The sequence below is a fragment of the Lissotriton vulgaris genome, chromosome 1_1, assembly GCF_964263255.1.
Source record: "Lissotriton vulgaris chromosome 1_1, aLisVul1.2, whole genome shotgun sequence".
Taxonomy (NCBI): Eukaryota; Metazoa; Chordata; class Amphibia; order Caudata; family Salamandridae; genus Lissotriton; species Lissotriton vulgaris.
Genome location: NC_141685.1, coordinates 400,131,132 through 400,158,117, shown reverse-complemented (window position 1 = coordinate 400,158,117; position 26,986 = coordinate 400,131,132). Strand labels below are relative to the sequence as shown.

At 47.9% G+C, this 26,986-nt stretch overlaps 1 protein-coding gene across 1 annotated transcript in view; it reads right to left on the bottom strand.

Annotated features, from left to right (window-relative positions):
* LRRC42 (leucine rich repeat containing 42) overlaps window positions 1-26,986 on the bottom strand; it is a 173,592-nt gene that overhangs the window by 117,371 nt on the left and 29,235 nt on the right. The window contains exon 2 of the mRNA XM_086952500.1: window positions 25,896-26,374. Coding sequence (XP_086808626.1) covers window positions 25,896-26,371 — 476 coding nt within the window. The 5' untranslated portion in view covers window positions 26,372-26,374. The remainder of the gene's footprint in view (window positions 1-25,895; window positions 26,375-26,986) is intronic.

Genomic DNA, 26,986 nt, shown 5'->3' with positions numbered 1-26,986 from the left:
ATTAAGAAAAGGACATTTAAGATATTCATTTGAGAGCTTAGTTTGATTTTCTGCTTCAAGGACTAAGGGGTAAGGGAGAGAATGAGTTGTGTGTCGTTGGCGTAGGAGAGGATTTTGATGTCTTGAGAGTGGATGAGCGATCATGTATGCGTTGAGGAGATTCGACATCAAGGAGGATCCTTGCGGAACTCCGCAGAGGAGGTCGCCAGAGTCTAAGGTGTATAGTGCCAGGCTGACTGCCTGGTTCATGCCAGTCAGGAAGGAGCAGACGCATCTGCATGCATGTTCTTGCATTCTGATACTATATAGGCGTTTGAGGAGGATGGGATGTAGGCTGTGTCAAATACTGCAGAGAGGTCCAGGATGAGGGCCTTCTCCGTCCACAGTCATGAGATTGTCATCCATGGTGTCGATGAGGGCAATTTCTGTGCGAAGGTTGAGTCTCAAACGAGACTGAGTGGTGTTGAAGAGTTGATGGTCTTTGAGGTATTCAGTGTACATTGATGATTTTCTCTCAAACCTTGGATGCGTGATCAATCTCTGGTTGATGAGTGCTGATGGGCCTGAGGAGGGTTTGTTAAGTAATGGGAGGATAGTTGCATGTTTTCAGGCATCTGGAAAGGTCGAAGAAGAGGTGAAGGCAATAAGAACGGGAGTGAGCATGACGCTGATGGGTTGCAGTCGTGGTGGGGGCAGGAGTCCGTTGGGGCGCATGAGTTGGTGGACCTCATGATGGCGGTCGTTTCTTCAAAGGTGATGGCGGCCCGTGTTTAGAATTGGTTCTTTGAATATGATTGGAATGAGTTTTGAGAGGTCTGTTGGGTCCGGTTGCAGGCTACAAATTGCTGTAAATTGCAGTGATTTTGTTGCTGAAGAATTGACAGATTGTTGCAGAGGTCCTGCGAGTGGATAATTGAGCTGGAAGCCGCCACTGGGAATGTGAAATCCTTCACAATGGAAGATTCCTTTGCTTCAGTTGGTGCTGGCATTCACACGGTCCACCAGGGCAGTGCATCTGCTGGTCTGGATCATTTGGTGGTAGCATTCAGAATATTCTAGATTGTGGCCCAACAATTGGCTCCTATTCCCATTGCATAGGAGTGTAGGCCCCCTCGAGTTCAATGGTTTCATGCGCAGGCCAAATTTTGAAAGAAAATGTATATGTAACTTTTAGAGGCTCTCAAGAGCTTCTGATTAGTTTCCTTATTTTTTAGTATGCCATATCATGTATTCCCTGAAAAACATTTTATAATAAGAGCGAAGAAAGAGCGAAGAAATGCTTTACAAAACGAACAGTTAACTGAAAGTTCTGGGCAATACAGGAATACTGCCGAGTTAATGAGGTAAAGTGGTGTGATATGCTCTTATTATTTGTTAGCATTTTGTGTGTCCTATTAGCCAATATTTATTTTAATTAAATAGTTCAATTTCTCCATACAGGGCACAGTTATAATCTAATCCACCGAGGTATGTGGCCCCATAGCCCTTTTCCCCAAAATGATTGGAGTTCCAGTTGGTACTTTCATCTGTTTACAGGACTGCTAATAGGTTCTAAGTGAATTTTTCGAAACTAAACATTACTACATGGTGAATTCCAAATTTGCCTTTTTTGTTTGAAAGAGCTAAATTTGTAATAATAAAAAATGTACAATATTCAAGTAAAATTACTGATTGGCTATAAATATCCAGGTTATCTAATCTTGTATACACTAACTTGAGGTTCTCTGGTGAATACGTTATGCAGCAATGGATTGCATGCGCACATATGAATATACATAATAAAAGTTTAATTTTGAATACAGCGGTTTCCAATTAACACATGCTACGTGTATGAAGTGTACCACAGTTAACATCGGAGTTCAGTTTTGGGCGAGGAAAGAATGATACAATCAAAATCGTTTAAATGTGGTGGATATTATTAGGTCTACACACTAATCCAGTGTAGGATCTCTTAATTATGGTGCCCTTGTGTTTCATTTACCTTTTGTCCATTCTTTGTTCGTAAAACCAAAGAATTTTGCAAACTATTATATATGAAGTAAACTATTGGGTACAATGTATAATTTCTTTTATACAAGGATCCTGAAGGGAACATGTGAGCATAAAAATAATACGAAGATGTGCCTATGCTTTACGCCGTTGCGGCCAATAACAGCACTTTATTTCTTGTACTTAATATTAGGTTTGCCCTTACATTGATGTTTTATCATCAGATGCAATATGTCAATAATTAGAGACTTTTCGTAAAAGTACCAAACAAAAGTGGATTCAAAGGGATAAAGGCACAGAAAGCATGAGTCTGAATACTGATCCTTGAGGCATCAAACAGCAATACTTTTACACTCCCCAAATGTGAATGAATAAATGTATTTGTTTCAATTAATAAAAATTGCTACTTGAAGCCGCGGACTTCCGCGCGCCTTCTTAGATCATTGGTAAAAACGACACAGTATCATTTAATTTAATAAATTTCAAACAATTACACAGGGCATAAAAGTAAGAGTCCACAAATTTTGATAGCTACCCACTATTTGGGCCTGTGGTCTACCTTTAGACCTAGGCTTGGTCTTTGCTTATAGGTTTATTTTATTTATTTATCTTTAAATTCTCGTGCAAACTTCGCTAGCCTAGCCAGTTCCATGGGGGTCTGTAGATTAAAAAGAAGTTTTATTGCATTTGGGCTAGTACGGGTGAAGTATTTTAAAAACAGAGGTTTCAATAAAGTGCAGTGTGCATGACTCAGATGTGGACAGATACAAACTAGGTGAGACAAAGACTTCTCGTACTGATGACATACAATCTGCAGCAAGCCTTTTTATATCTTTTATTGGCATGACCATAAGTCTGACCGACAAGATTTGCTTTAAGACTGATTTGTTCAGTGCCGAGTCAAGGTATGGCTGGCTCAATTTATCCTAGTAGGAGCTGGCTAAGATTCCAATATTACTGCTATAGGACTCTATAAGCCCCAGGTCATCCTGCTTAGATAAAAGTCTTACTTGTTTCCTTAAAATTATTTTCATGATTCCCTGTTGATAAATAAAACCCCAGTTGGACAAGTCAAGGTGCAGTTCCGTACAGGCGGTAGATAGAGGTCTGCACAAGGATTTTTGCCTTTCGTGAAAAATTCTTTTAGGATTTCTATCATTGTATTTGGGGGAGGCTGCACATATCCCTCAATAGTAGGGGATGATGGATGCCCAGTAGGACGAATTCCAACCATACTAAAGCATTCCGTGTGTGGACAGGTATTTGGAAAATCTGTTTAAACGCTCAGCAATTAGACTCCATGATGTTGGTCAGACTAGTTGCCCATAGGAAATTGAATCAAGTAGCTTAGCTTTTATGACCTTTCGGATTGTCTCAGTTGATGGGCTTTGCAATTGTTTACATCATCGCATTGGCTTTTGATTCTATGGATGTAATATGTGCAGTGGGCTTGCCATTGCTCATGATCCAAACCCCCAGATGCTTATACTTAGATGTTGTAGTTATTTTCAGCTTTCCCATTCTCGATTGATATTTGAGTTTGTGTGCATATTTTTTTTTAAAGATCACTACCTTTGTTTTACTGGTGTTGGCTGTTAATTCATTTTCGTGGTTGTAGATGCTTAGTGCATCCAGAGATCTTTGCAGACCCGTCTTTGTGTTGTCCATTAAGACCATATCGTCTGCATACTGCATTAAAAACAATCTGGTTTGCCCGATTTTAGGTGCTAACAGGTTGGCTTTTGATACTGAATTACCAAGATATGCAGTATTAAATTAAAAATAGAGGCGCCAATACGCAGCCTTGCTTCAGCCCTCGGTCCGTGTACACCTTTTTTTGTTGCTCCGTTCCGGGTTGAGGTTCCGTGACAATTGTAAGTGGTGTTTTCGACTCGCCCGAATATGGTCGAGTCTGGTATCTATGAACCGCAAATGACGAGTTTAGTGGGTGTACGCGTTTTCGCTGTGCTAGCCTAAACCGTCCGTTTGTTTCGTGGGTTTCTTCATCTGAACCCACGGGTTCCATTTTAGATATGGCATCCATTTTGTTTCTTGCCCTCATGTAGCCAGCGAACGGACGCTGTCCGCTTCATGACCCTGGGATTCCCAAACTCTTGCGGAAGACACGTGTTCCTTTGAGGGTGTCTTTATGATGAGGGGGATGACACTGTAAGCCAGATGGCCCCGCTCGAGGCTCATCTTGCCGTGCCAGTCTATTGTCTCAGTTGTGCATTCATTAGGCACGTCTCCTTTGATCCCTGCAATCGTGTTTCCTGATACCACCCCCTTTTACACTCTCTTCGATCTGTTCGCTATCCTCGTCTTCCTCTGCACCTGTTTCTGCCTCTTCCTTGATTTGTTTACAGCCGAACGGAATGCACTAATGGTGGGAAGATGTACTTTTACAGTTGGGTATTGCCAAATGCTACTGTAATTATGTTCCGGGCCCTGAATACATGAAAGCGACCCCCTATGACATTTACTGTGGGAACCGGGTTGTAACCTTTTGTCTGTCATGTTATCCTATGACGAAAACTGCATAAAAAGAGCGATCCACAGATACAATTTGAATCAGACTCCGCGAACCTACATGCTATGTACTTCTCGTGACTTCTGTGTTCCCTGCAGTAAATAAACCTCGAATCTTTGACGCCGAAGGAAGTGTCCCATGTGTCTGTCATTTGTACGCCGGAACAGGTTACCCACGAAGGTTTAAGGTGTTATCCCTGGCACCGCTGGGTCTTAGAGAAACCCAGTCCTTCAGTTGGTGCCCAACTGGGGCTGCATCAGTGGTACCGGTCCAAAGCCCGACGATCGTGAGGAACTTCGTGTGAAATCTCAGAGGGAAGGTGCACCCCGCTTCATCGATCCTGTTGTCGAAATAAGTGGCCCGAAGACTTTTCCCGCGAAGATTCCCGCCTCCTGACAGCTGCGACGGACTGCTGCCCTGACTGTAGACCTGTTTTGGCGCCTGGCGTAGACCTTGGTACAGCGAGACGATTGACGGGCCTTCCTGGTGACGCCATTGTTCTTTGAGTTAAGTATTTGTGGGTCGATCCCAAAATCCTTAGTCGTTGTGGGTGCTTAGTCGTTGCATGGTTCCATTGCATTTGTGGTTCTTGGTATTTTGTTCTTCGTTGTACTATTGGACGTCTGCAGTCGCCAAAAACCGAGGGTTTTTGCACTTTTGCAGGGATATTTGTGATCCTATAACCCTTGACGTTTGTGAAACTCGGTTAGTGTGCACGATGCCTGGCCGTAGTACTTTGTTCAGTTGCTTTAGAGGTTGTGGTACGGATTCCCGGTTGGAGGACTCGTGTCCGATATCTCCGGTCAGAACTCCAACTTACGAATTATATAGTCGACATGGCTTGGGTCCTATCACATTCAATGAGTGTTGGGTTCGCTACACCAAAGAGGACGGTGTCCTTAGTTGGCCACCTCATGGTAGTTTTGAGGCCCCGATTTTAGATAATCTTGAAGCTAAATTGTTCCAAAGAAAAGCAAGGCCGGCCATGTTTGATTCCTTTCGGTTATGGCGTAAAGAAGCCAAGCAGAAAGAAATCAAACAGCTTAAACGTAATAAGAGAGAAGGTATCGTTACAACGATGAGAAATGCAGAGCAGTTTCAGCGAGACAAAGACGAGAAGGAAAAGGAAATTTTTGATAGATTACAACGTATGACAGTGGATAAATGCTATCCCGCTTTACCGACGGGTACGGAAAAGAAGGGAGAGGAAGCAGTAGAGGACCCTTTGTTGTCCTATCTATTGAAGTCACCACCTCCATATGCACAGGATACCACAGCTCCTGCGGTTCCTCCTTTACCTCAACCTGCTGTTCCGGCAGCTGCTCCTCTTGTTCCTGTTCCTCTACCTGCTCCTGTTCCTACTGCTCCTCCGTCTATACCTTCTCATACTACTGTTTCCGTTACTTCCACTCTTGTGGCTACTCCTGCGGTTCCTTCTGTTTCTGACTCTTCTATTGTCACCCCTTTGCTTCTCTCTTCTTACTCGTCTGTTGGGCGACGTATTCCTACTATTGCAGCCAACTTTTTCTCTTCTCTTGGACCAATTCTTGGGTCCATGGGTTCTGATGCTCCTCAAAGACGAAGTCAGCTCCCTGGTGGTAGGGAACGTGACACGCTATATAATATGGCGAAAAATTGGATTAGATATCCCCTTAAGAATCCTCCACGTATAGTTGTTGAGACTTTCTCAATTCAATGAGCCAACAAAAAGGTTCGTGTTTGAAGAAATGTGCAAGCTCTTACGCGATGAAATATCAATTGATGCGGCTGATGATGTATTGGCTGCTCTGACTGACCTTCAGCTTCAGTTTGCGAGCGGTATACTTGTGGGTAGCAATGTTCGACGTGCAGTCGAGCAGCTACTGTATTTTCGTCCCACTATGACGCCTCGTGCACTGTTTAAGGACGAAACTGAGGAATGGATAGCAACGCCTGGTCAGTATCCCATGCGCGAAGTTCCACCAGTGTGGATGCCTGGTGATGCTAATGCTGTTCCTATTATTCCGCCACACTTCCAGAGAGTATGGATACACCTTCCGTGGAAACGATCGGAAGTTTTGCAGGTTAAGCAGACTTCGCCCAACCCTCGCAAAAATCCTGCAGGGTATTATAAAGAATTGTCTCAGCTAGTGGATGCTACGATAATGAATCTAGCCGACATTGATATGCTGTTCGGCAAGGTCGTACCGCAGCCTGTATGGGTGAAGATTCGCCAGGAAAATCATGTAGCTGAGTTAGGCGGTGATTGGCCTGCTCTTGTGGCGGCGGATGCCCAACAAGTTGGTGGGGCTAAGCCTGAGCAGCTCATTACCGATCTTCCTCAGAGAATAATTACCCTTATGAAAACGCTTATGCCAGCTATGAAAGTTAACTGGGACAAATTGTCCGCTTGTAAGCAAAAGAAGGACGAGTGTCTCCGATTTCTTCACGAGATTTGAGGAGGCATTCATCGATCACAGTGGTCAAGATATGGGCACTGAGGGAGGTCAGAGATTGTTTGGGGACAAATTTGTGTCGAATTTGTTGCCGGACCTAAACAACAAATTAAAAAATTCAGAGAGTGCGTGGGCTGTTTCCACTTCTGCTCAGATATTGGCAACGGCCCAATATTATGAGAATAGAGAGAAAGAGGAAAATGATCGTGCGGACAAAAAGACGAAAGAGCTCAAAACGAAAGTGTTGTTGCAACAAGCGTATCCTCCGCGCTCGAATCAGAATGATTTGCAGCAGCGGAACCGATCACAGTCACAGTCGAATAGGTCACAATCGCGAAATGACTCTTCCTCGCAGAGATCTATGCTTGGGTACAATCAGTGTGCCTACTGTAGAAACGAGGGTCATTTGAAATTTGACTGTCCGGTTTTGCGTGATCGGAATAGTGGTAATTCATCTAGAGGAGGTCGTAGTGGTCCTCAACAGGCTTCACGAGGTCGAGGTCGTGGTTTTACGCAAAATCAAAATGATCATTCTAATAATTCCTCTGATTCTAATAATTGTTTCGATCAGCGTGGATCATCATCAGGTAGATCCGCACAGTACAATGTGGATGATTATTACGTCGATCAGGGTGCTGATGACAGTAATTACTAGGACAGCCATAGACAAGGAGAGGGAGTAGTATCAGTTCCGGTTGATCAGAGTGGGCCTTACGTCGCAGTTGCCACCTCGGGCGTAGTTGAGCTTTTTCTGTTGGACACTGGTGCGGCGAAAAGTTCCATCATGCATTCGAAACTCCCTGGCGCACCTTTGTCTGGCTTAACAAATGTTTCCGTTGGATTCTCCGGCGCCCCTGTTAGCAATCCGGTTTCTCGCCCTTTGCCCCTTACAATTGGGCCCCGTGAGCTTCAAGCTCCTTTGATTTTGACTACTGGTTGTGGTGAAAATCTTTTGGGCCTGGATTTGCTGAAACGTCTGTATGCGACTTTGTACTGTTCTCCTGCGGGAATAAAGCTTACATTGGGCGAGAGAGTTATCTCTCCTATATACTTGTCCATCGATAAGCTCCCACCGGAATTGAGTTCTCTTCCTGCATCTTTGTGGGCAACAGGTCCCAATGACGTGGGCCTGCTTGACATCTCCCCTTATGTTGTTCAATTGAAATCAAATGTGCGATTACCACGTATCCCCCAGTATCGTATCTCTCTTGATGGTGAACGAGCGTTGTTAACGTCTTTCTCGATCAAATCATAGATGATCGCTATCGAGGAGACGCGGGGAAACGTGTGTAATAGCCCTGTGCTGCCCATTTTGAAACGCACTGATCCATCTAAGCCTCCTGTTTATCGTTTTGTCATCGATTTACGGGAGGTGAATAAAATTGTGATTCCTCAGTTCCCTGTGGTGCCTGACATTACGGCGTTACTAACTCTGATTCCAGCATCTGCATCCTGTTTCTCAGTGATCGATCTGAAGAATGCTTTCTTTAGCATTCCGATTGCTGAGGAGAGTAGGGACCTTTTCGGTTTCTCTCTAGGTGGCCGCAGCTTTAGGTTTAAACGCGCTCCCCAGGGCTACTGTGAGAGTCCATCGATATATAGCTAAGCTTTGAAGAGCCAACCTGATGCGTTTGTGTTGCCGGCTGGTGCGGCCTTGATCCAATATGTCGACGACTTATTGGTGGCTGCAGACACACAGGACATTTGCAAAATTGCTACGGTGTCGTTGTTGCAGCATCTCTGTGACTTACATCACAAGGTGTCACCTTCTAAACTGCAATATTGTTGTCAAGAAGTAACCTATCTAGGTCACTTAGTGTCAAAGGAGGGAAGAAGGTTGACCCCAGAGAGAATTGCAGCGATTGCTCGAATGACTGTGCCAACAACTCAGAGAGATGTGCGTGCCTTTTTAGGTATCACGTCATACTGCAGGCAATGGATTCCAAATTTTTCATTGCTAGCGAAACCATTGGTGGCTCTTACGTGCAAGGATGTTCCAACTCCTTTGCCATGGACGGAGGAATGTCAGAAAAGTTTTTCTGAACTGCGTGATGCGTTGTGTTCGGCCCCTGTGTTAGGTACTCCTGACTACAGTAAGCCGTTTACACTATACGTTCACGAGAGGGAAGGTTGTGCGTTGAGTGTTTTGACGCAACAATTCGGTGGTAAGCAGCGTCCATGTGCATATTTTTCCTCGACCTTGGCCCAGTAGCTAGAGCATTGCCGAGTTGTTTGAGAGCAACAGCGGCAGCTGCGGTGTCCATCCGACAATCTGCAGGATTGGTCATGGATAATATCCTTACGGTGATGGTTCCGCATGCAGTTGACACTCTCTTGAATCGTACGAAAACCCAACATCTGACGAGCGCAAGGTTGTCTGGTTATGAGTTGACGCTTCTGGCAAGTCACATTCAAATAAAGCGCTGCAATGTCCTAAACCCGGCGACTTTGTTACCAACCAATATGGAATCAGATGAGGTAGCACCACACGACTGTTACTTACGAACTGAGGAGGAAACAAAAGGTCGTGTTGACCTGAAAAACACTCCATTGGAAGACCCCGATGGTACCTTGTATGTGGATGGTTCTTGCATTAAGTTGCCGAACGGTGATGTGACGACTGCGTATGCTGTGGTGACGTTGAGTACGGTTGTGGAGACTGCGAGATTGAATCAGAACTCTGCACAGGCGGCGGAGCGAATTGCCTTAACCAGAGCGTGTGTTTTGTCGAAAGGGAAACGGGTGAATGTGTTTACGGATAGTCAGTATGCGATCGGTGTTGCACATAGCTTTGGACGATTGTGGAGAGAGAGAGGTTTTATGACATCGCATGGTACGAAGATTCAGCATGGACAGCTTGTGAATGATCTTTTGGATGCACTTACATTGCCCAAGCAGGTGGCGATTATTAAATGTAGTGCACACCGTAAGGTGACGGATGATGTTGGTCGTGGCAATGCGTTCGCTGATGAGATTGCTAAGGAGACTGCGCGAAACCTTACAACTAGAATGTATGTGACGAGTTCGGTAAGGTGGCCTGTAGAAGCTGGTATGTGTGAAGACACTATTGAGAGTGTGAAAGCGATTCAGAATGAGGCCACCGAGACTGAAAAGACCAAGTGGAAAGAGAGTATGGGAAAGCTGGATGCGAATGGCTGTTGGATTGATTTGTCGGAGAATAAAAGGTGGATGTTGCCGGATGCATATGTGCTAGCTGTTGTGACTATGGCACACGGTTTGTCACATATTAGTGCGAAAGGTATTTGTAAGTTGTTGTCCCCTGTATGGAAGAACGATGGTATTGCTAAGTGTGCTGAGAGATTGGTCAAGAATTGCATGATATGTATGATGTACAATCCTGGTAAGGGAACTCCTACACCCCCTGGCCACTTTGCTCCCCCTTCGTGTCCCTTTGAGGTGATTCAGTTGGACTTCATCCATATGGAGCGATGCAATAACCTAAAATACGTTTTAGTTGTGATTTACGCATTCTCCCGATGGATCGAAGCCTACCCTCTTAAAGACAATACTGCCCTGTCCACCGCAAAAGTCCTACTGAAGGAATACTTTCCTCGGTATGGAATGCCACGGATTGTATGGTCTGATAACGGAAGTGAGTTTGTGGGGAGTGTGATGAAGAATGTGTGTAAGGGCCTTGGAATTACACAAAAATTCCATAGCGCCAACCATCCCCAGTCAGCAGGTTTGGTTGAGGGGTACAATGGAACTCTCAAACTAAAACTCAGATTCAAGCTACGACTGGTCTCTCGTGGCCTGACGCTTTGCCCCTGGCTCTTCTGTCAACTAGGGCGACTGTACACTCTCGAGTAGGGCTCAGCCCATATGAGATTGTGTTCGGCCGTCCTGCCAATGTTTGGGGGGTCCCTAGACCCAGTATGTTCGCTGATCTTGAGTACCCAATGTTGATCGATTATCTTCATGATCTGACTGCTAAACTGAGGTTAATTCACCAACAGGTTTTTGAAGCACTACCGACGTAGACGGAGGGTCCAGGCCACCAGCTCCAGCCCAGAGACTGGGTGGTTACGAGGAATTTTGGCCGAAAACGAAATCTTGAGCCAAGGTTCATCGGGCCCTATCAGGTGCTCCTTGCCACGAGAACTGCTGTTCGTTTGGAAGGTCGCAAACACTGGGTGCACGCCACCCACACCAAAAAGGTACCTATACCTTTGCCAGCGGACTCGTGGGTAAGGAAGGGCATTGCCTCGTCTGAAGCTGAGGTTTTGCCGAACTTTGTTCCATTCAGCGACGCTCAGCCTGTGGGAGATACCTCAGTGCAGCCGGACGATACTGTTGAACATTTGTCATCGGAGAACTCAAGATCTGAGTTCTCCGATGACAAATGGATCGACAGGATTCTGTTTCACCATCTGACCAACTATTCGAAGATCAGACTCGTCCTGGGAGAAGCAGATATTTTCTCCGTTCCAACACTAGAGACTAATAAAAAAATATTTTTGCTTTCTCCCCTGACATTCACGTTACCCCATTATCACTCTGAACATTTTTGAAAAATTGCAAATTTCGTAAATTCTGAGTCCTTTTCTGCATATGTGCATTTGTTTCCACAGCTAGGAGATTTTGTATATACTGTTTAATTAAAAGTACCTTACATCCGGGTGGACCGTAGGGCCGTGCGGGTACTTCCTTCTGTTTAGTAGGTCCTGACACTAGGTTGGAGACCGTCGATTCCTAGGAACTCCTGGGGATTGACTATTGCTACACAGAATGGGGTGCGTCAAGAACGTTGCAGACGGTTTTAGAGGATGGCTTTCTCGAAGCTGTCGGAATTGGAAAAGGCTCAATCTCAAAGATTCGAACTGCATAGAATTGCAGGTACTAAATGCTTCAGGTTTCAGGTGTTCCTTCTGTTCCTAACTGTTTCTTCGTTGTTGGTGGGTGGGGTGTACTATATGATACAGTCGTTATTTCCTTCTGCCTCACCTACCCCTTCTTCTGAACCTAAGCCTACCTCCACTGTTTCTCCTCATTCTTTTCATATTCTACCCCAACACGAGCAGGTCAGACGTGCGGAATTTATGAACAATTCCATCGTTCAGCTCCTTCATCAGCATCAGTTGGTGATGAACACTACCAATTGTTGGGTGTGTGGGTTAATGCCACACACCACCGATAAGGGAATTCCGTACTTGGTCCTTCCTTACAGTTCCCAGGGTTCAGCTCGAGCATTCCAAACAATGTTTCGTAGCGCACTAGATTCCTACCCCCATCGAGAACCACGCACTGCAGATCATGGTCCTGGCCCGTACCACAAGCCTTTGGCAAGAGCGATTGCCGATTTAGATAGGGATATCTTTGATGCATCGCTTATTCCAGAGGAAGAGGTGCAAGCATACCGAGATCTGAGTGAGGCTGAGTATAGCATGTCAGTGGGTGATCGGCAGCATAAGAGCTCGTCTCCGATCTGGATCGTACCCCATCTCGGTAATTTCTGTCTGAAAGGCCTAGGCCGAAGCCCGCGAGCTCAGCTCGGGAGGAGTGCCTGTACCGAAACTTATGTTTTGCCGTCGGCCTCTTCCCCTGTTTTTCTGACTGCCAAGGGTACTTACTTTGTTTGTTACGACCGCGCATATACATGGCTGCCTCATGACTTCTCAGGCGCATGTTATATTGCGAACTTGTTGCCGCCGACCTTTACTGTTGGGTCGGATTATCACAAGACCAGAGTTGTGAGAGGTGTAATTAGCGAAGAGGACACTGCCGGTCAAGAAGCAGGAGACTTCTTTAAGGGTTTCTTGCCGTTTTGGGGACCTATGATCAATAGTAGGAACCTGAGACAGTTGACTCGAGTGGTGGAATCGACTGCTAATATCACTGCGAGTGCCCTTGGCAACATCACAGCGGAGCTTCAGGCGGACAGGCTTATGACGTTACAAAATCGTATGGTTTTAGACGTCGTCTTAGCAGATAGAGGTGGAGTATGTAAGGTGATCCATTCGAGTTGTTGTATTTTCATTCCTGACAACGCTCCAACTGTCTATCAAGCCATCTCGAAGTTGCATAAGATCTCCGAGTCCATACACGTGGACGTAGGGGATTGGACGCAACTAGGGTGGTTTTGGGGCTTGATGTCGACGTGGGGTTGGAAGATTCTGATGATCATTGGGGTTGTTGTAGCATTTCTGTTCACGTGTTGTGTGCAGTGTGCAGTGTGGTCCTGCCTTATGTGGCCTCTGTGCTACGACGTGTATAAGGCGGCCGCCTGTTACCAAGGAAGCGCTGATGGATAGAATAATGTTGCAGCAACATCTGGATGGTCTGATGAATATCGAAGTCGATTCTGATTCCGACTAGTGCTTGCCTACATGAGGGCAAAAGGAGCGTCTGAGGTTCCGTGACAATTGTAAGTGGTGTTTTCGACTCGCCCGAATATGGTCGAGTCTGGTATCTATGAACCGCAAATGACGAGTTTAGTGGGTGTACGCGTTTTCGCTGTGCTAGCCTAAACCGTTCGTTTGTTTCGTGGGTTTCTTCATCTGAACCCACGGGTTCCATTTTAGATATGGCATCCATTTTGTTTCTTGCCCTCAAGTAGCCAGCAAACGGACGCTGTCCGCTTCATGACCCTGGGATTCCCAAACTCTTGCGGAAGACACGTGTTCCTTTGAGGGTGTCTTTATGATGAGGGGGATGACACTGTAAGGCAGATGGCTCCGCTCGAGGCTCATCTTGCCGTGCCAGTCTATTGTCTCAGTTGTGCATTCATTAGGCACGTCTCCTTTGATCCCTGCAATCGTGTTTCCTGATACCACCCCCTTTTACACTCTCTTCGATCTGTTCGCTATCCTCGTCTTCCTCTGCACCTGTTTCTGCCTCTTCCTTGATTTGTTTACAGCCGAACGGAATGCACTAATGGTGGGAAGATGTACTTTTACAGTTGGGTATTGCCAAATGCTACTGTATTTATGTTCAGGGCCCTGAATACATGAAAGCGACCCCCTATGACATTTACTGTGGGAACCGGGTTGTAACCTTTTGTCTGTCATGTTATCCTATGACGAAAACTGCATAAAAAGAGCGATCCACAGATACAATTTGAATCGGACTCCGCGAACCTACATGCTATGTACTTCTCGTGACTTCTGTGTTCCCTGCAGTAAATAAACCTCGAATCTTTGACGCCGAAGGAAGTGTCCCGTGTCTCTGTCATTTGTACGCCGGAACAGGTTACCCACGAAGGTTTCAGGTGTTATCCCTGGCACCGCTGGGTCTTAGAGAAACCCAGTCCTTCAGGGTTAGTTTGACGAGTAACCAGGTTCTGGTATAGAGGGCGATAATGGCGTTCAGCAGCATAGTTGGAATCCCCTAGTTTTGTAGTTTTTGTCAAAGCAAATACCTATTGACACAGTCTAATGCCGTAGAATAGTCTATGAATAACGCAAAAAGGGGGCGCTGTTTTTCCTGGGTGGACTGTTCGACCAGGTAAGCTAGGGCTAGAATGTTGTCCAATGTTGAGGCTCCGACCCTAAAGTCGGATTGATATGCTCGTAGGATTCCATCCTCATTAGCCCAGTTTTGTAGTTCTTGTAAAAGAAGACTTGCGCATGCCTTTGTCTCAATTTGCAGAAAGGCTATCATCCTGTGGTTGGTTGGGTCCGCAGTGTCCCCTTTTTTGTGAATCCGTTGTAGTGGGGAACCTTTCCAGTCTTCGGGGATTGTTGCGTTGGTTATGGAAAACTGGCATAACGCAGTAAGTATATTTGCCCAGGACTCGAAGTCCGCTTTGAATAGGTGTCCAGGTAGGCCATTAGGCCTTGGGGTTCCGTTACTTCTGATGTCCTTTAATGTTGTTTACACACGGTTGTGCACATCAAAAGATCTGTTTGTTTAGTCAGTAATTATTTGGTTCGCCCAGATTTATTTTTTTCCAGTGACATTATGCGGACTTGTACTTGCAGACAATCATCGGTAGTCTGGAAGGGTGCTGGAGATAGACTGGCAGTACAGTGTTTTCACATGGTTGATACATGTGTAGCTTGGATCTCAGTTTCTCTGGTCATGGCCGTGCCAGGACAGCATTTTTATGTATAGCCAAAATTCTGCTTGACTACTTGGGATTAGAAGACTGTAGACATGCAGCCATTGGGAATCTTCTTGTTGCCTTTTATAATTCCATATATTTTTCATGTGTGAGTTCCTGGCTGCCAGTACAGTTTCATCACCCGCGCATTTGTAGATGCAGTTGGCTTGTCTCAGTACTTTCTTGCTTTGTTGGATTTTTTTACACCTTGGCTGGTGTTGGCAACACACCCTTTCTTTGGACCCTAACCGATAATTTAATGACTACCCAAACATGTATTATCAGCGGGTTATTTTAGTAAAATTAGCTGGTTCATAATCTGCTTCCCAACCAGGCTTGCCTGGGTGGAGCAGCGTCACATCCTTTCTGAAAATCAAGGTGTATCTAGTTCATTCTTCTACCTTGAACAAGGTCTTAGATCACATCACGTAGTCTGAGGAATCTATCAAATATGTCGCCTGGATCAGCTGTGATTATGCAAACACTTCATTATGTTGCTATTGAACTTGAAGTTGCATACATGCCGGTAGCACTGCCTCAAATGTATGTAGTTTGGCAAGTTTAAGGCAGATGCTCTCAAGTAAAATGACTTGTATCCTTCTTTGTTCTATTACATTGCTTATTCACTTAGAGATGTGTATCTACGGTGTCACTGTAAAAAAAAAGTATTTGTTAAATAATTCAACATTCTCAGAGTATTCCTGCACACGTATCTGTCAATGTAGTACTAAAACTACACTCTACCTCTTTCTTCTCCCACTAAAGTATCTAAAACAAATGCAATGACTGTTTATTTTTACTATTCTTTGTAGTTGGCCCTTGACTGCACAGCCTGCCTTGCCTTCTTCACAGCCTTTCCTTTGTATTCTACCTTGTCAGCGCCTTCACCATAATTGTTAAATGTGTGCTGTCCACTTAAAAGTTCATAAGAACAAGTACTGACAAAGACAGTAGGATTGGCTTTTATATAGTGCACGCAAGATGCACATTTCCTAAAGATCACACAGACATGCACATATGCTGACTAAGCAACAAACCCACTGACACGGATACACAAGCAAACCAATACATGTACAGACACTCCTGCACAAATGCCACCTAGATGGGCATGCACCCGTGCACATAGCCCAACAGATATACAGCCACCACACTGCACCAAGCAGTATAAGCTACCCATGAAAATTTCCTTTCAGACAGCCCACCATACATGTATGTAGTCATTACACCACACAGACCAACAGATATATGGTTACATATGCCAAAACACACAGGAAAACATACAGAGTCAATACCCTAGTAATCAACCATAAACTGACAGAGGTCTGTCTCCCTATATTTACTTTTATGAATTCCCTAACACATCAATAAAGTAATCCAGGGGGGCGTGGCTAGCAGCCAAGCATGGCGGCCGCATAGCGAGTGAGCTCCTGAGGGCACTGTGACCTTACAGCAAATCCGACTAATTTATCCGATACCCAGCCCACCTGAAGCGGCGGCGTTCGGGTCCGGGACCGAAGCGGTGCTACCGGTCCGCTTTTGGACTAAATTGGAGGTCCGGAACCAAGCGGATTCCAAGCATCAATTCTGGGCCTACTGGCAGGAAAGCAGCGCCAGCCTCGCATGACACCCGGGCCCCGGCGGAAGTGCGACCAAGCCGGCAGAGAGGGGTAGACGCATCCCGGTGTCCGCCGGTCCACGCTCAGCCTGCCTGAAACACTTGGCGACATCGCCCCACAACACTCGTGCAAGCACTCCACCTTGCAGGGCAGACATAACACGAAGGGAAGTGCGGATCAGAACTTGGACGTGCTGGGCGCCGCTGCGATCTCGACCCTTTCCCCCCCCCCCCCGGCAGACTGCGAGGAACGGTAGAGGTGATCTCCGCGACTCGCCTGGCCGACGGATCGCCGTGGGAGCGCAGACCAGCTCCGGCGAGAGGTGAGAGACTTCAGTGCCCCCGGGGGACGGAGCCATACTGTAGATCAGCGCAGGAGCTCGCAGAGGAACCTCAGGGCCCGCATACGGCCCGGTGTCGCCATCAGCAACCCTGGAACAGGGACACAAATCCGGAATACTGAGGCCTGCCTGGCCTCTGGAGGGGCAACTACCCGAGACCAGACCCAGCGCAAACCGGAGTGCCTGAGAGTAACGGACCAGCGCGGGGGACCACAATCGGAGGCAGCTGTGACCATTAGGGATAGCGAGGGGTAAGAACGCGGGGCTCGAATCGCGGCCTGCGGCGACTCAGCCTGTAACCCACGCAGAACCCACAGAGTCTATCCTGCTCCACCACGACGGCCGGTAAGGCATACACAGAGGGCAGAGGAGGAAACTCTGTCCAGCATACGTCAGCCTATTGCTCCCTGGCTAATGCCTATAAACTGTGAGACAGAACGTGGCGCTGACCGCGAATACATAGGACGAGACTCCGGAGTTCACGAGCCCCAGCACCATGGCGGGCAAAGGCACTCGGAGTGCTTCCACGCAGGCCAAGTTGGACAAATTTGCATACGGACAACAAGGTCAGCAACACTCCGTAGGACGCACCTCCACGGGGAATGCTCACGACTCGGATGGTGCGAAGAAAATAACGCTGGAGGACATTATGAAGACACTCTCGGAGGTTAAAACTACAGTGGGCGCCATTTCCTCTGAGGTCTCCCTGCTGCGCGCGGACTTTCATAAAATGGCGGAGAGGGTGTCGCAGGTAGAGGTGGTCACAAAATCACTTATGGAAGACACCTCGGACCTGCAGGTAGCCATGGAAAAGATGCAGAAAGTAACCAAGCTCCTACATGACAAACTGGATGACCAGGAAGGGCGGTCGCGACGCAATAACGTGCGCATCCTTGGAATTCCAGAGACGGAGGGGAAGGGGGCCATGGACCTCTACGTAGAAGATCTCATCAAAAGCAAACTACAGCCCAAAGGCCTGTCCCACTTCTTCTCGGTAGAGAGGGCACACAGAGTCCCGGGAGGTCCGCCCAGGACGGGAGCGGCACCAAGGCCTGTGCTGGCCCGGCTTTTCAATTTTAGGGACAGAGACGCGATCCTACAGGCGGCAAGAACCTCGCCGCCGGTGCGGATCCAAAATGCAACCTTAGCCTTCTTCCCAGACTACACGGCGGAGGTGGCCAGACGTCGCAAGTCCTTCACGGAGGTTAAAAAAGCGCTACGGGACAGGGAGTTACCATACTCCATGCTATTCCCCGCTAAACTGCGAGTCGTAGCCGAAGGAAAGACCTGGTTTTTTGACACGCCGGAGGTGGCACAGGAATGGTTGGAGGGCTGGAGACCAGCAGGACAACGGCATCGCCCGCATCGAGACCGGCCGCAACATCGTACCGAAAAGACAGTGACCAGTCAAACCTCCCAATCACCCCGTCAAGAGGGCGCGGAAGAAACGGAATCGAATCTTGAAAGGGACCCGCTGGACTCCGGACAATCGGCTCCGGTTTGAAGCCGAACTATATTTGTATGGGACTGAGTGTGCCGCGAGGGCCATGGATCTGGCGTGGCTGAGTAGGGTGGGCACAGGCAGTGCCCGTAAGGAACTCACCACCCCTACGAGCAAGTAAGATGACTGGGGGAGGACTAAAGCACTCTGCAAAGTTGGGGACACGGGCGGGGGTTGGTCCGTGGAGCAGGGTAGCAGGGTGGGGGGATGGGAACACAGTTTTATTGTTAGTGTTTATGTTTTTGTTCATAGTCATCATTCAGCATTCACGTTGTACTGCAACCCCGACACTCACATGTCTCCTACACAGACTGACACGAAACGGCACGTATGCTAGCCCTGAGGACGTGCTAGGTACAATACTCTCTTACCGGCTCCATGGCCAGGCCACTTAACGACACGCACGCTGAGGGCTCCCCTGCCACTATGGGGATATCCCCACTGCGCATGTTAACATGGAATGTCAGAGGCCTGGGTGACAAAATCAAAAGAGGTCTGGTGCTGCAGGCCATAAAGAGACACAGCCCGGATCTGGTCCTCCTACAAGAAACCCACCTCATGGGGTCCACCTGCAAAGCACTTGATAGGCGTGGCTACACAATGGCGATACACGCGGAGTTCACCACCGGCTCCAGGGGTACGGGTGTACTGGTAAAGAAATCGTCCCCCTTCATCATAACCCGCCGAATGGCGGACGACCAGGGTCGTTTTGCTGCGGTCCATGGTCAATGGGAGGGCAGGTCCTTTAATGTGGTATCGGTGTATATTCCCCCAGCACTACACTCTGTGGCCCTGCCTGCACTAGGCAAGTTTCTCCTTGACCTCCCTGATGGAGATACGATTATTGGGGGAGATTTTAATGCAATCATAGACCCACTTAAAGACACCTTTCCCTCTAGGGCCCGACCTCGGGGAAATGCACCACTCTCGGACTTTGTAGAAGCCCTAGGCCTTACAGACCTCTGGCGACAATTACATACCGAGGACACTCAGTACACTTACTACTCAGCTGTACATAATAGCTTATCCCGTATAGACTACTTTATGGCACTGGGGTTGGGGCTGGAAATGGTGGAAAAGGTGGACGTTCTGCCCAGGGGGATCTCTGATCATTCTCCACTTGTTCTGTCGATCACCACCGGGGGGAAGAGATGTGCACGGCTCTACCCAATTTACCCCAATTTTTTGAAAATCCCCAAGATTCGGAAGAAACTCAAACTGGTGACAACGCAGTACTTTGAAGAAAATACAGGCACGGTGACATCACCGTCCATATTGTGGGAAGCATACAAGGCGGTCCTCCGGGGGGCGGCCATTGCAACAATAACGGGGTACAAACGGGATTCCAGAAAGGAACTCACAGACTTAGAACTGGCACTTGACGCAGCCAATACTGCACACATGAAAGACCCATCCCCAGCCACAACACACACTCTCACGGTTCGGCAACAACAATACCTAGCTCACCTTAAAACGACAGAAAGGGGATACATAGCTAACACCAAACATAGAATATATGATGTGGGCGACAAGGCGGGTCGAATGCTGGCATGGCTAGATAAAAGAGGGAGTGGAGCGAGGGGTATTCAGAGATTGGACTCGGAGGATGGGCGGACACTGACACACCCAGAAGACATAGTTTGCACACTGGCACAACACTATCAAACAATATATACACCAGACAGGGTAGTCACACAGCAAATGGCAGCGGCAACTCTAGCAGATATTGCCATCCCCAGCATCTCGCAGGAAGACAGGGATACCCTGGAAATAGACCCGACGGTGGAGGAAATTCAACTGGCGATCCAGGCGTTACAGTCTGGAAAAGCACTAGGCCCGAACGGGATACCAGTAGAATGGTACAAGTCCATGGCTCCAGAACTCAGTACCCCATTGCTGGCCATGTATTTGGACAGCAGGGACAAAGCAGAATTGCCACTGGATCAGCGCACGGCCACAATTGTGGCAATACCCAAACCGGGGAAACCCCCGACTGAGTGTACCTCGTATCGCCCGATATCATTACTGAATATTGAGGCCAAGATATTGGCTAAGCTTCTAGCCACCCGCTTGCTGCCCCACCTCGGCACCCTGATCCACCCTGACCAGTCGGGCTTTATGCCTCACCGGAGCACTGCGATGAATCTCCGGAGAGTACATAATGTACTGGCCCGTGCACACCTCCTCTCGGAACAGGCAGCGATTCTCTCTCTCGACGCTAAAATGGCGTTCGACCTTGTGGAGTGGGAATATCTATTTCAAGTACTAGAACGTGTGGGACTTGGGCCGAAATATATTGCATGGGTACGGCTGCTTTATACGAAGCCAGTCGCACAGGTGGTGGCCAACGGCCACATATCACCGAGATTCATGTTAGGCAGGGGGACTAGACAGGGCTGCCCCCTATCTCCCTTACTCTTCGCACTGGTGCTTGAGCCCCTGGCTATCCAGATCAGGTCTACGCCCTTATTTGCAGGCATTAAATGGGAGGCGGGTTGGGAGGACAAAGTCTCATTATATGCAGACGACATGCTCATCTACATGACTGCACCCGATACCGGCATCCCGGCCCTGTTAGATCTCTGTAACGACCATGGGCGCACATCAGGTTACACACTAAATTGGTCGAAATCCATCGTATACACACTGAAAGGCCCGGCACCGAGGTTACAGGATGGCTGTCCGCTGCTTACGACGACAGTCTCCTTCAAATACTTAGGTATTGTTATCACGAGCACGGAGGCGGACTTCTTTGCCAGTAACTTAAAACCACCTATAGATCGCCTGCGGGCGGACGTCAAGCATTGGGCGGCCCTCCCATTGACCCTACTGGGTAGGGCAGCGTTATACAAAATGATGGCGCTCCCGAGACTCCTCTATGTCCTAGAAAATACCCCACACCTAGTCCCGCCGCGATACTTCAAGCAGATAGTAGTGCTAGTCACTGCCTTACTCTGGGACACTGGCCCAGCACGTATAGCATACGATAAGTTGGTTAAAAGCTGGTATGAGGGAGTATAGCGCTCCCAAACATCCAACTATACTACTGGGCGGCTCAACTTAAAATCATAAACTACTGGATCCACGCCCCGAAAGAAGACCCGGCCTATCGGGCGGACTGGACGCAGCTTGGGACGGAATGCATGCTGTCTGTACTTTATAATAAATCGCAACTTAAAACCCTACTCGGCCCGACCAAACACACGGCGACTCTATGGCACATGGCGCAGGCCCGGTTGGGGTGGACAGGTCGAATCACCAAAATGACACCCTTGTGGGACACAAAGGCATTTGGGAACCTCAGAAGCTGTATGGGATTTGGGCGGTGGGACTCCATAGGCATCTCTACGGTAGGGGATCTCTGGGACAAGGACACGGTAATACCATTTCCACACCTACAACAACAGTATAACCTTGGACCCACAGAAACATTCAGATATGTACAAATTAGGCACGCACTACTACGGGCGATTCCTACAGGCACCGCTCTACCGGACTCCTCCCCGCTAGAGGATAGACTATTAACGGAATTCATGGTCCAGAGCGCTACCTCCCTCACATATAAAAAACTGATCAATAATCTCAAAGACCCAACGTTGAAACTTAAAGAAAAATGGGAGGGGGAATTAGGCGGGACAGATGAATTTGAATGGAATGAGGCGCTGGCCTCCCCGAAAGAGGTGGGGATCTCCAGTAAGCTCAGGCTGGTGCAACTTAAAATCCTGCACCGCATCTACTATACCAGAACGCTGCTGCATAAAATACAGAGAGCACCACATCCCTTTTGTTTGAGAGGCTGCGGGGAAGAGGGGACACTGCTTCACACACTCTGGGAATGCCCACAAATACGGGAATTCTGGAGACGAATAATGCGCTCGATCTCCCATGCCCTCAAACACACGATACTACCTGAACCACGCAAGTGCCTTTTAAATATCTGGGACCCCAACGACCTGGGCAGATATGAATTGACTTGGGCAACGCTGGCTATAACTGTGGCCAAGCGGGACATAGCACAGAAATGGGGCGCACCAGAACTGCCCACCGCAAGTAGATGGGCCAAGAACTTAGACATACTAATGATAACGGAAAGGGCAGTGTATGTACTGCGCGCGGCGCCGCGCAAGTGGAACAAAGTGTGGGCGGTGTAGGAGAGTAGGGTCTGCAATCCTATGATCACCCAGATTTTTTGCTTTTGTTTCACTGGTTTACGACTTTCTCTGGCTGTGGGCCTGCCAATCAGACCCACAGCCTGGCTGTTCTCTTTCTAAATTACGAAATGTACCCTAGGTGCATTTACCAATTGGTACTGGGCCACCTTATCAGACCCTGTAACTCAGGGCATAGGTGTACCCAGGGCCGCCAGGGGCTGCAGCATGTATTATGCCACCCCTGGCTGGCCTCCTAAATTTGACACAACTGGCTGCATGACAGCTGGGGCGAAGTCGTGTAATCACCCTTTGCTTTAGGTATAGTAGTTCTATATCTAACCATACAATGGACACCCGAGTTCCTATCAGTCACTCCTATGGCAGGCCTTGACAATCCTGGAGGCAGAGTGCGTGGGCTCGTGTGAACTGTGTTCTGGCCCGAGCCGAGCCGGTTGCAGCTTGCGGAGCAAAGGTCCAATGGCTGTTCCATGATAACGCGTGCCACATCGGTAACTACGGTGTCGCGTTATCAAGACATGTCGAGTAAGGTGTCATACGAATCAGGGTGCTGCCCTCTCACCAATTCTGGCGATGAGGTTAGCACTCCACCCTTCTAGAGGGACACGACATGTACGTAACTGTGAACCCCGGTTAAGGTTAACGAAAGCCTCAGCTCCACAAAATGGATGCTGCCACCACAGACACGAGTCTGACCTCCTGCTGCTGGGAGTCCTTCCAGCGAGGAGCGCTTGGACAAAGGGTTTCCTGTCGAGGGCGGTGCTCGCACCGTCCCAGACAGGGTTTGTGTATTCTGGGTAGGTAGGGCTTTTTGCGAGAAGGTGACTGCGGAGTGGCACCCCGGTGCTCACTACGCATCTGCCGGTTAGAACCAGTTCCAGGGGCGACAGCCCTGGCCTGGGGAAAGTCCGGCAGGGGAGAGGGGTGTAACTACCCCCCTTCCTGGTCCCACCCTTAGGGCAGGACCTAGTCATGTACCCACCCCTTTCTTTAGGATAAAGGCCGGAGCGGGGACCCTTCCAAATTAGATCATCTTTGATTCAAGAACTACTTTCTACGAAAGGACATTCAAGACTCTTCTCAAGATTTCTCCCTTGTGACTAAGGAGTAGTCACCCTGCATCAGCGAGCACCAACTAAGAACTCTGCGGTTTGCTGTAAGTCCTTCCTCAAGGAATCCGACGGCCCAGCTCGACGAGAACCGGCTTCCCTGGCACCTCTGACCTCTACCCACGTCATCAGCTCAGCTGTGATCTGTGGGTGCGACGAGACCTCGAGGGACCGGCCATCATCAGAACCTGCACGCTCTTAAAAACCAGCACGACCATCGAGGTAACTCTCTGGTGAGTGCTCTGGGGTCCGAGAAGCCCCGACCCTGAGCCGCTCTAGCACCGAAGTGCAGTCTCCCAGCATCTCCACGATCTGCGTGGGGCCCTTCTGCTCGCTGCTCAGCCTGTTGTCTGGTCACTAGCCGCTGGCTTGTGCCCTTCTGTGACGACATCCGAGAATCATCACTGCTGGTCTGGTTGCTCCAGACTGGCCCTTGCTTCCACCTTTGCGAGAAGCACCCCGGACCCTCCTGGTCCACTCAAGACGCCATCTTAGGCCCACCACGTGGCCCTGAGATCTACCACGGCTTGTTGCCCCATCCTGGGCCCAGCGACGCCGACAGCATCATCCTTCGTGGGACAGCTCGCACCTCCACCGTGGTCGCCGACAACGCCTCCTGGTCCGTGAGACTGCAGAGCCTAGCGTCGCCCACTCACCTGGTCGAGGTGACGGCCAACCGGTGCCTTCCTGGTACCTTCTGACTACTGGCTAGTAGTACGAACTTGGTCCCCTCTGCTTTCAGGTTTCATCAATCTCCGATCCAGGCTTGGATCTCTACGAACTATTCAGCACTGGTCGCCGGCCAGCAACTCCTTTCTTCCGGCTCCTGGCTCGTCAGCGAAGACCCCGACGCCTGTAAGACTTGTGCAGCCGCAGCCCTCGTGGCTAGGTAACTCGGCATTTCGGTGCCTGCATAGCCTCCTTACTCTAGGGTCCCGAGTCCCTCGCTTCCGACTTGCCTTATCGGGTCCGCCCGAGACCTTAACCTTTCCGTGTCCTCGGACACTTGTTTTAATTGTGCACTTGAAGTATTTGCTAAAGAGATTTGGTTTGTGCTTAGTACCCTGTCCTCATAAAGAGTACAGGGCTGTTGTGATTCTTAATAAATATACTGTTTATTTTCATAACACTTGTGTGGTGTCCTTTCACTGGGTGTTCAAGGGGTACATGTGTGGTAAACAGCTGGCTTAACGCGCCCTCTCGAGTCTTTAGCCTTAGACTGCTCATATCCACGCTACTAGGATAGCTGGTCTATAGGTTGACTTACAACCAAACACCATAAGGGTCGTTGGAACGATACATAGCGGTCGCTAGAATAGCGAACGTTGCATATCGGGCCAACTTCTCACAGGCGGCATGGAATATATACAGAGGGGAGATTTGTGACCCCTTACCGGAGGGAGAAGACCTAGACTCAGAGGGGGAGGAGGACTGATAAACAGATAAGGAGAGTACACCTCAGAACACTGTGCTATGACATTAATGGCTTCGACCTGGCTATCTACCGTCATGCGCACCGGGACACTGATGGTGTGGGGAAAGGGGTGGAGACAAAATGACAATGATGACACATGGTTGGGGGGGGGGGGGAAGGGGAGTTTGTTATTACTGTATTATTAAAAGTGATGATGACGTTACATTATATATGGAAGGGGGGGGAAATAGAAGACTACAGTACAAGTGTACAGACCGTCTATTAACATGTCCACAAGTCCTAAATGGTTTACTATACCACAATCCTTGATGTGCAGATGTTCCTTGTTGCTTACGAAAGTTGGAATGTAAAACTGTCACCAGTACCTTATGAATGTACAAAGCTGACTAACCATTATTCCTTCCTCTTAATAAAGTTTTTTAAAAAAAAAATAAAGTAATCCAAATGCAGGAGGACACCAACAGGAGAACATTTCCAACTTATTTTATGGATTGGGAACCCTATTTACATGAAAAGCACAATGCTGGGCTACAAAATAGTTCTCTAACCTTAAGACTAAGAGTTGTGCTACTGTTTTCTACAGTACTAAACTGAAATAATATTGTTTAGGTTTTTCACACTCATTTCCCCTATTGTGACGTCTGTAAGTCTTTTTCACGAGTAACGGAACATACCTTAAAATATGATCTGGGATCAAAAACAAGTTTACCTGTTCCGCAAACACAATGAAGAAAGCACCTTGTTTCCATAAGCTTCAGTAAACTTTTGTAAAGCCCCCAGTCCTGTAACGGGCTCTACAAACTTCTGCCTTCCTTCAGCGGCAGAGAAAAGTGTTTCTGCGATCTGCTCAGGGAAGTCCAACAGTGAATCCACATGATGGACATTGTCCGAGATGAAGGCCAGCACCAGGTTGAAGAGAGACTTGGCGGTGTACCGCAGACTGCCCTCTTTGGTGTAGGTGAAGATGAAGTGGTCGGTTCTTTGCTGTGTATGGCCATCTTCTTTCTTCAGGCACAATTCCACAGAGAACCCTTTGGAGAACAGCCGGAGGCCACTTCTCGGCTTCGGCACAGCACTTCCGCTTTTGTCTGAAGGATCATTTACGAGGTGCAGCCGCCCATTTTCACGCACATAGATAGGTCCATGGTCTAAGGGAGGGACTTCAGATCGGAAATCACAAGACATGCTCTAAGAAAATGGGAGAAAATTGATTTCTATATCAGTCTGAAGCTTAATCAATACAAATCAGTACAGAAAATAAAACGAAAGTGATGGGTGAAGGAGAGTAAAAATTATGTTTTTGTAGGATACACGAAAGATACTATGTAGAAAAATGGGTGACCACTCTTCCACAACAATGCCTGCATTAAAATAAAAAGTAGACTTTTGAAAACTACTCTCAATGACTGTAAAAAGAAAACCCTCAGAGGCCTTGACCCGCTAAACAAGGTGACATAATCTAAGCTAATATTTCTATTGCAGTAAATGGAGTTCTTGGGATAAACTTGCACATACATTAAGAACTTTGAACTACTGTATCATAAGACTATTCGTGTGTGGCTGGGCATAAATAGGCTTGTTGTGCATTGTATAGGATTCATCTATGAAATTCTATTATACACTTTCCTTCCATTGCTCAAGATACACAAACAAGGACACAAAGTATGGTGCTGAGACAAATCTTGATCAACTGAAAGACATAACACTGACCAACAGGGGACTGTTTGGTACCGAGAGGTGTGAATTCTGGCATGGTCATGGAGCGTTGTAGCAATTCGAAGTTACCACTCCAAGATGGAG